This window comes from Bufo gargarizans, chromosome 1 (genome assembly GCF_014858855.1).
Source record: "Bufo gargarizans isolate SCDJY-AF-19 chromosome 1, ASM1485885v1, whole genome shotgun sequence".
NCBI lineage: Eukaryota > Metazoa > Chordata > Amphibia > Anura > Bufonidae > Bufo > Bufo gargarizans.
In genome coordinates this window covers 99,388,514-99,398,222 of record NC_058080.1, presented here as the reverse complement: position 1 = coordinate 99,398,222, position 9,709 = coordinate 99,388,514, and the positions used below count along the sequence as shown (strand labels likewise).

The window sequence follows — 9,709 nt, the reverse complement described above, 5'->3', positions numbered from 1 at the left end:
TAAACTGGGGCTGGTATGGGTTTTGGCTGTTAGGTAGTGGCACAATACGCATATTACTGCTGTTCTTGCCTGCCATCTCCTGCAGGTTATTTGATAGTAAACACAGAATATTAATCCGCTCTGGCATACCTACTTCAACCACAGCACTCTCCTGCCATCTGCTTTCCCACATAATCTAATATCGAGGAGATATGTCATCAGGAACACAGAGCTCCTCATCCCTCTGCATCTTGCTGACTTTTCTAGGACTTTGAAGGATGATTTGGAAGTAAAGCCAGCAAAAGATAAGCATGGTCATTAATACCTGCGCCGCGCGCCCCCCCCCCCAAGGGGTGCAGACTGGATGGTATTTGTTAGCATGCTGGCCACTGGAATAATAAAGGCTTCCATCTTATTGGTATTGAATTACATTTACGGCTGATGTAGGAGTAAGTAAATTTAGGAATAAATCTAACTGACGCAGAATAAGGTTTCCTGCAGTCTGTCTCTCTCCAATATTCTATCAGACGTTTTCAGCAATACAGTTCCTGAGCACTTGCCACATCTCTCCCTAAGCTCAGCTCACAGGACCATGGTGGAGACTCTGCGGGGTGAGGGTTTTATAGGGCTGGCCATCTGTGGATTGGCTGACTGCTCAGTATTATGGGTAATCTCACATTCCCAGGCTTCCTTCTTTCACTGTGACAAGGGCAGCCCCTACTTTAGGAAAAACTGATTTGTTACCACGAAGAGAGTCCCTCCATGTAAAAACTAAAAATTAACCCTTTGGCCAGCAATTTAGTTATACATGCTCCCACAGTTTTATTCCCTGTAATGGTACCTTTACAGAGAGCCCCTGCTAGTCACCTCAGAGCCAGTATAACAAAATATACACACGCCTCTGTATGATACTAACAGGACACCAGCGAAGATGGGGCTTGAATAAAGTTACCTCAGGTTTATCACTCAGGCTCCATGATGCACCATTTCTAACTCCAGTTTACATTCCTCACCTTTGTAGTAGGGGTCTAGTTGTCCACTGACATGCATGTACTTACAGGTAACTGCTATACAGCTGACCCGGTTATTGGCCGTGGAGTCATGGAGACAGCAGACATGGGTGCTGTCATGGGTAAAGGGAAAACAAAAAAACATGCTATATTCGGTCAGATTCTGTATGGGTGAAGGAATTCTCAGTTGGTAGCATTGATGCATCAGCTGGCAGTTGTCTGAAGCAATAGTTAAGTTATGGGATTTTGTGTATACCATGATCTTTTCTGGGCGTAATAAATCCTAAGTAGTAAAGCACAGCATCCCCATCAGCACCTATTCAGCGAGTAAGCTGTGCAACCTAGCCTAATTCTCTTCAATGGGGCAAAGATGCATTTTACTGTAAAGTACTGGACTGGCAGTAGTGATGTGTACTGAAAAACACTGGACGGGCACAGCCACCCCTGCATATGAAAAGGAGCACCCAATGAACAGTGTGGACCAAATGTTAAAACATTTGAGATGTAGCATTCCAGAGCAAGTCATTTTACTACAGAAGTAAACCCCGTCTTGACAAGACTTCAAAAGAAATGTTACCAATTTCCAACACAAGAAGCATTCTTACTTATTTCACTACAGTTTACGGCTACTTTCACACTTGCGGCAGTGTGATCCGGCGGGCAGTTCCGTCGTCGGAACTGGCCGCCGGATCCTCCGATCTGCCGCTGACTGAAAGCATTTGTGAGACGGATCCGGATGCGGATCCGTCTCACAAATGCATTGCAAGGACAGATCCGTCTCTCCGCTTGTCATGCGGACACACGGATCCGTCTTGTACATTTTTTCACATTTTTGCCGATCTGCGCATGCGCATGCCGGAACGACGGATCCGGTATTCCGAATGCCGGCGCTAATACATTCCTTAGGGAAAAAATGCCGGATCCGGCGTTCAGGCATGTATTCAGTTTTTTGGGCCGGAGAGAAAACCGTAGTATGCTGCGGTTTTCTCTTTTGCCTGATCAGTCAAAACGACTGAACTGAAGACATCCTGATGCAAACTGAACGGATTACTCTCCATTCAGAATGCATGGGGATAAAACTGATCCGTTTTTTCCGGTATAGAGCCCCTGTGACGGAACTCTATGCCGGAAAAGAAAAACGCAAGTGTTAAAGTACCCTAAGTGTCATGAACCGTAAGCACTTTAATTTTTGTAGATGTCTTTCAGCAAACTGCAAAAGGGTATTTTCAGGAAGAATTGTCAGGACACACACTGCTACATACATAATTGTAAGGTTTATTGTATGAACAATGAATACAAAAAAAAAATGCTGCTGCTGCAGACCTTTATTATGAGATTAAAGGGATGTGCTGGGATGTATATTGGTGACCTACGCTCAGGATAGATCATCAATATAAGATTGGGGGTCCGACTGCTGGCACCCACAGCAATCAGCTGTTTGAAGGGGAGGCAGCACTCATGCAAGTTTTCTAGTACAATTTCAAGTGCTCGTCCTATTCAAGTGAGTGGGACAAGCAATTCTAATTATATGCTGCAGCACAGCGTAATATTGAAGAGGATGAGCACCACCACCTCTTCAGATAGATTGGCGGAGATCTAACTCCCACCGATTATCTAATATTGATTACCTATCCCGAGAATAGGTCATCAATATAACCCCCCCTGCACAACCCCTTTAAGATAAACCTTGTAATGTGTGACAATTGCATATAAATTTATGAATTTGCACTATATCTAAAGTTTTGCACATCAGTAAGTTACATAATCTATCAGGAATAACATTGATGGCTTACCATTAAGGTCATTAAAAAGACTAACCAGCGACTTCCCTATGAAACTGTTTGCATAAACACAATTATAGTTCATCAAATTAAAATGCAGTTTTTCTTTTGATGTGTTCCAGAGTCTATACTTTTTCTTAATATGCAAATTAGGTCTTTGGTGCAATGAGGGAATCACCAGTGCTCTTACTGCACCCAAGCTCCATTCCTTTCCGTGGCCAGCCCCACCCTCACTGCTTTGCCGCTGCCTGTCCCTTTCAAGCAAGGCAGCCGGGGAAAGACTTGCTACAGAAAGGAGCAGAGCTTGGGTGCAACAAGAGCAATGGTGATGACCGAATTACACCAAATTTATAGTTTGCATATAAAAAAAAAACCAAAAAAAAAAAACACCATCATAACTCTGGCACAGAGCCTCGGATCAACAAAAGGAAACCACATTATTTCTAGTATTACAATGAAGGATCTGTAATTCTCAAGTGACTGGTTCAGTCATTCTGTGACTGGTCCTAGCCAGGACCCCCACTGCTTACACAGAATGATGGCTTTTCCTACTCCCATGGCACATTAACATGGGTCCAGGAAGCCAGGTTATTGGAGATGTTTGGGCATTGCAGTGTCATGTCCGATATAACGGACCTCTTCTTAATCAACTCCAATGTTTGCAGGGAACGTGTTTGCACATCAAACAGATCCGGTGTACAGTTTGGAGGTGAAAGTCTGATGAGCACTGCATATAGTGATGCAGTAGTAAGGCGTTTTTTTGCTTTAGGAGTTTACCTTCGCTTGCACCAAAACATTCATCTGTTATTTTGGACACTGATCACAGCTGAAGCAGAGTGGCACTTTTCTTCCATTCATTTTGCCACAGAAAAGCTGAAACATTTAAAGTAACTGTACAATTTAAGGTGAAGACCCCACTAAACTTTCTATGCATCTTCCTTGACTCAAGGGTTACCTACACAGTCAGGTTTTGATCAGAGCAAAGCTGTACAAGAGAAATTGTAAATGAGCACAAAATGGGGTACCTGAAGACCTCTCCAGCTTGGCAGAACCTTCCTTGGTGGGAGAACTTTAGATGGTGGGCACTGTGGACCCATTCAAGCTTTTAGGAGTGCAAGTAAAGCTTTGGTAAGTAATGCTTATATCCATGGGGCACAAGGTTTAACAGTTATATACAGGGGTTCCAGCACAAGGACAAATCCTTCATCAGGACTGTGGCAAGTCTAAACGTTAACTGGAGGCACCCCGTCATTAACTATACTACGACAAATGGCAGAACAGCATTAATGCGGACTCCTTGGTAAGGTTGACGATTCATCACCGTCTGTGGCGTTCGGCCTGCTCCTCTGTTCACAGGTCTCCTCCGCAGCTGGATTTATAGTAGAACTTGCATCATAAAATTCTTCTGAGGAGGCAGAATTGACAGACATGTTCTCTGTAAATTTAAAACAAACACATTTATAAGAAAAGATATGTCTGGGTGGTCAGATATAAACAGATTCTCCTCCACCCTGATCATCTGAATTAGGTCTTAGAAAAAAAAAAAAAAAAAATTGTCCAAAAGTAGTGAGGAAATGAAAAAACCTTTCAAAAGAAAAAGGTTTACACATTAAAATCCCACAACATTTCCCAACAGGAAAAGTATAAATTGTATCTATTTAGGCAAGATCAGAACTATGAGGAACCCCTTCTACTGTAGTGAGATACTTGAACAAGTACATATTATTCAAACTGTTGTATACGGACATCATGAGAAATCTCATCGGATCTTTTTGGAAAGTGGGAGGAAGAGAGGATTTAGATAACCAGGAGTCCTACCTTCTGCATTACCAACTCCATTGCTAAATACATTAGTTGATCTGTCAGCCACAGCAGTCACGGTTACAACTGACCCCGCACTCTTTGCTAAGCTTGCTGTGGACCTCAGCTTTTTATACAATTTCTCTTTCCTAGCAGGCCTCTCTACAGTTACAATATCCGATTTTCCAAAGCAAAAATTTGGAAACAAGGCTTTGCTGCTGGTAGCATCACAGAGTTTAGGGGTTTTGCACCCTTTAACATCAGAGGACAAGTTAGTGGTCAGTCCACCTGAGGAAGTGCTAGGAAAGTCATGTGTCTTGACTGGATTATCCTTTTTCTGTGCACATGCAATATGGCTGTCCTTTTGCCCCATTTTCCCAGAGTCTGCTTTTGTGGATTTGTCTTTGAATACATCTTTACCGTAAGCTGTACAATCCATGTCAAAGGTCTCTTGTCTTTTCAGGCCAGTGAATGTTACACCATTTGTTAGTGACATTTTGAAGGTGAAATTATTAACATTATTGCAAACAAATGGCCTTTGTCTTTCAGGCGCAGAGACTGCCTCTTTTTCTTGTACGACAGATGGCTCATAATACTTCAGACGAAGTTCCTACCGATTAAATACAAAATCGTGGGCTACATGTTTTGTCAGTATATGTACAGTACTTTACAGAACTACACAATCAACCTTTAGTACAGCTGCCTCCATAGGCAATTCAACTTTCCAGAATGGAACGGACGTGCTTTCCACATCTGTATATCCATTCTGCAAAAATACAGAACATGTTTTTACTTGGTCGCAAATTGCAGACCATGGAACCATTGAAGTCAACAGAACCAGTAAAAAATAAAATAGAGGGCACACAAAACAGTGTTTGGCAGAAGCTCATTTTGCAACCACAAAACTGATACTGTGTTGTGCATAAGGCTTTATTCAGATATTTTATGGAAAGCCTCTGCAAAGCAAAAAGGTAAGAACTTAATTTAAAGAGCCTCTGTCACAATGATCAACCGTATTAAACCAGGCATACTGCTTGGTAGGGTTGATCATGCTAACAGAGGCTCTTTAAAAATTTTAGCAAGAAAAGCACCTTAGCAGATGTTACCTCATAGCTCAAGTGCTGATACTCAGGCATCTTTGTGATACATACAAAGCGTATGGACATTTTTTGCATTTGACCTTGAAGATAAGTAAGTTCTTGATCCTGAACAGGCTGGAAAGAAATAAAGATGGTCTGTGGTCATCCCCGTATATGTATAATGCATAGTACACAGCTTGCTTGTTAAGAGAGGGTGTGGCTACTTACGCAATACTTCTCATTAGTTATCACTGCATTATTCCAACTTCTTGACACAGACCTAAATGAAAAGCTTCCATTTTTCTTATGCACATCTACAACAAAAAGATAAAAAAATTATTAAGTCAGGTATTCTATTTAGAAATTCCACTTATTTCTCCCAGGACAAACACTCCATCTCTTACACAGATTTTGGCAACAACTACTTTAACCACTTTGTGACCAGCCTGTTTTGGGCCTTACTGACCAAGGTTTTTTTCATTGTCGCATTCCAAGAGCTATAACTTATTTTTCCGTCTATATAGCTTTATGAAAGCTTGTTTTTCGCAGGGCAAGTTGTAGTTATTAATGGCGCCATTTTGGGGTACACAACTTTGATTAACTTTTTTTTTTAACTCTTTCTGGGGGGGGGGGGGGGAGATGGGATAAACAGCAATACTGCCACTGCGTTTTTAAGTTATAAATTTTAAAGGCGTTCATTTTTCGGTATAAACAGTTTATTCTCTGGGTCAGTAGGATTACAGTGATACCAAATACATCTAGTTTTAGGTTTTACAACTTTTTTGCAGTAAAACACCTTTTTTAAAAATAATTGTTTTTACATTGCCACTTCCCAAGACCAATAACTTATTTTTCTTTCTATTGAGGGCTAAATTTTTGCAGAACGACTTGTCATTTTTATTGGTATCATTTTGGAGTAAGTGCCGGTTTTGATCACCCAAGGCCTCTTTCACACTTGCGTTGTCCGGATCCGGCGTGTACTCCACTTGCCGGAATTACACGCCGGATCCGGAAAAACGCAAGTGTACTGAAAGCATTTGAAGACTGATCCGTCTTCAAAATGCTTTCAGTGTTCAGTGTTACGCTATTAAAGTCCTGGTTGCCATAGTAGAAGCGGGGAGCGGTATACTTACCGTCCGCGCGGCTCCCTCCAGAGTGACGTCAGAGCGCCCCATGCGCATGGATGACGTGCCATGCGATCACGTGATCCATGCGCTTGGGGCGCCCTGACGTCACTCTGGAGCGCCCGGGAGCCGCACGGACGGCAAGTATGCTGCTCCCCCGCTCCCCACTACACTATACCATGGCTGCCAGGACTTTAGCGTCCCGGCAGCCATGGTAACCACTCAAAAAAGCTAAACGTCGGATCCGGCAATGCGCCGAAACAACGTTTAGCTTAAGGCCGGATCCGGATCAAAGCCTTTCAATGGGCATTAATTCCGGATCCGGCCTTGCGGCAAGTCTTCAGGATTTTTGGCCGGAGCAAAAAGCGCAGCATGCTGCGGTATTTTCTCCGGCCAAAAAACGTTCCGTTCCGGAACTGAAGACATCCTGATGCATCCTGAACGGATTTCACTCCATTCAGAATGCATTAGGATAAAACTGATCAGGATTCTTCTGGCATAGAGCCCCGACGACGGAACTCTACGCCGGAAGACATTAACGCAGGTGTGAAAGAGCCCTAAGAATAAATTTACAATTCTGTCTTTTTTACAGAGTTCACCGTAGGGGATTATTTATGATCTATTTATGTAGTCCAGGTAGTTACGGACACGGCAATACCAAATATACGGTGGAGGGTTTTTGCAATTTTTTTTCATTGAAAAAGCATATTTTCAAATGGAAAAAGGTAATTTTTTTTAAATGTGTTTTTTCTCTTTGTTTACCACTTAATAGTCCTACAAGGAGACTAACAGTGTTTTGATTGCTTTTAAAATGCAATGTATTATCCCTATAATGCATTGAATTTTAATAGCAATGCTATTTCAATATTGCCTCTCAGGCACAGCCTGCTGGAAATTACTACAGCTGGGACCAGGGCCTACAACCAATGCCAGGTAGCCTTCAAACACATCGGCACCCCACGATCGCATTTGCAGGGTGCTGATGGGAGACAGAGGGAGTCCACTCTCTCTGCCACCACTTTACATGCGGCAAGCGCCATTGCCCACGGCATGTAAAGTGTTAAACAGCCCGGATGGGCACTCCTGCCGGTCTGGGCTGTTAGAGCGGGGCCGCGGCTCTCATATGAGAGCCAGGTCCGGGAGACCCATGCAACGCTTAGACTGGGCCAGAGTAAAAAAAAAAAGTGGCCCAGCCTAAGGGCCCTTTGTGACCGCTGTAAAAACACTTATCAGTGGTCACTAAGGGGTTAACAAATGGTATTCCACCATAGCATGCGACATACTGCTACACTGCATGGTTCTCTGAAGTTAAGGGAAACCAATGTGTCTGCAGTACAACTATGATTGGTCAGGACATCCCCCGCCAGGGAATCCCCCTGTAAGGCTATATCACATAATCATCCAGGTAGGAGCCAAAAATGAAACAAAACAGTTTGTGCATAGATTTTTAACTGCAGTTCTAAACATTAAGATTTTCAATAACAAAAAGAGCGCCAACTCCATTTTCCACAAAATATAAAATAAAAATTATATTATACAATATAGACCCATAAAAAGCCGGGCAGCACTCCTTTATTTAGTTGAAAGATGGGTGCCAGCGGTAATCCCTCAATTCAGGATGATGAACAAATAAAAATCCGTAGCACTCAGTGAAAGATGAAAAAATGTGCTATTTATTCACACATGTCATAAAGCAACATTTCGGTTCTCTCCCAGAACCTTTTTCAAGCCAAGTAAACGATAGATAAGGAACGGAAGGGAGGTACAGGTAAGGCTACTTTCACACTAGCGTTCGATCGGATCCGTTCTGAACGGATCCGATCATAATAATGCAGACGGAGGCTCCGTTCAGAACGGATCCGTCTGCATTATTTTGGCATATAAAAGCTAAGTGTGAAAATAGCCTCGGACGGATCCGTCCAGACTTTCAATGTAAAGTCAATGGGGGACGGATCCGCTTGAAGATTGAGCCATATTGTGGCATCTTCAAACGGATCCGTCCCCATTGACTTACATTGTAAGTCTGGACGGATCGGAGCGGAGGCTGAACGCCGCCAGACTGATGCAGTCTGAGCGGATCCGCATCCATTCAGACTGCATCAGGGCTGGACGGAAGCGTTCGGGTCCGCTCGTGAGCCCCTTCAAACGGAGCTCACGAGCGGACAGCCGAACGCTAGTGTGAAAGTAGCCTAAGATGAAACAGACTGCTATAAATAACGACAAGAAAAAGCTGTAAGAGCCGCTAACCATTGGAGGGGCTTGTAATTTTCAGGGCAGAAACTGCATCTAGTACAGCCTGTACATCTACACACTGAGGTTCAAATGTCAAGACTTTTTCATCGTGATCACCACAGAACTGCATAAGTTCAAGATTAGATTTCATCCTGTAATTGGGAACAAAAATAAAAATAAATGTAAAATTACGCTTCAAGGAATGACCATAATGACAAACAGAAATTTTAAAAAAGGTATTGGGTTTCAGCAGCAGAACGCAAGTGACCACAATCTGTAGCCTATGCTTTACAAGCAAAGCTTAGTCTAGTGGTCTGTAGCCTGTTGGTTGTACGAGGTCACGAAGGAGAGTGTCACCTATTTTTCACCAATATATCTAAGAGCACTGTACCATAGAAGATTGCGGACACATTCCAAGCATACCTGTGAGCACTGTGTCTGTATGCCATGTCCAGGAAAAGCACTTTTATTCTGCTGGAAAACAGCTAAGTGCCCAAAGCAAACCAGACTGAAGAGGGGAGGGCTGCTTTATCTGCTCACATCTTAGGATTGGTACCAGCCAGAAACATGGGCCTGACCCGGTTTGAAGGCTGGCATTCCAACCTTTCAAATGATACCATATCATAGCATTATATCCACTACATCAGAAGATATAGCCATTAGAAATAGAGTGAGGAGTGAAAGACGTTTTTACTTTCACTTCT

General features: G+C 42.9%; 1 protein-coding gene across 3 annotated transcripts in view; it reads right to left on the bottom strand.

The window, feature by feature from the left end:
- Positions 1–3,015: 3,015 nt before the first annotated feature.
- The window catches only part of LOC122940324 (E3 ubiquitin-protein ligase TRIM63-like), a 53,904-nt gene continuing 47,210 nt past the window's right edge, over positions 3,016–9,709 (bottom strand). For 2 of the 3 annotated variants that reach the window (XM_044296961.1, XM_044296950.1), the window contains exons 5-9: positions 9,021–9,157; positions 5,878–5,963; positions 5,677–5,784; positions 4,589–5,180; positions 3,016–4,205 (exon numbers count right to left, since the gene is read on the bottom strand). In XM_044296961.1, coding sequence (XP_044152896.1) covers positions 4,054–4,205; positions 4,589–5,180; positions 5,677–5,784; positions 5,878–5,963; positions 9,021–9,157 — 1,075 coding nt within the window. In that variant the 3' untranslated portion in view covers positions 3,016–4,053. The remainder of the gene's footprint in view (positions 4,206–4,588; positions 5,181–5,676; positions 5,785–5,877; positions 5,964–9,020; positions 9,158–9,709) is intronic. The other variant, XM_044296954.1, reaches the window with a different exon arrangement.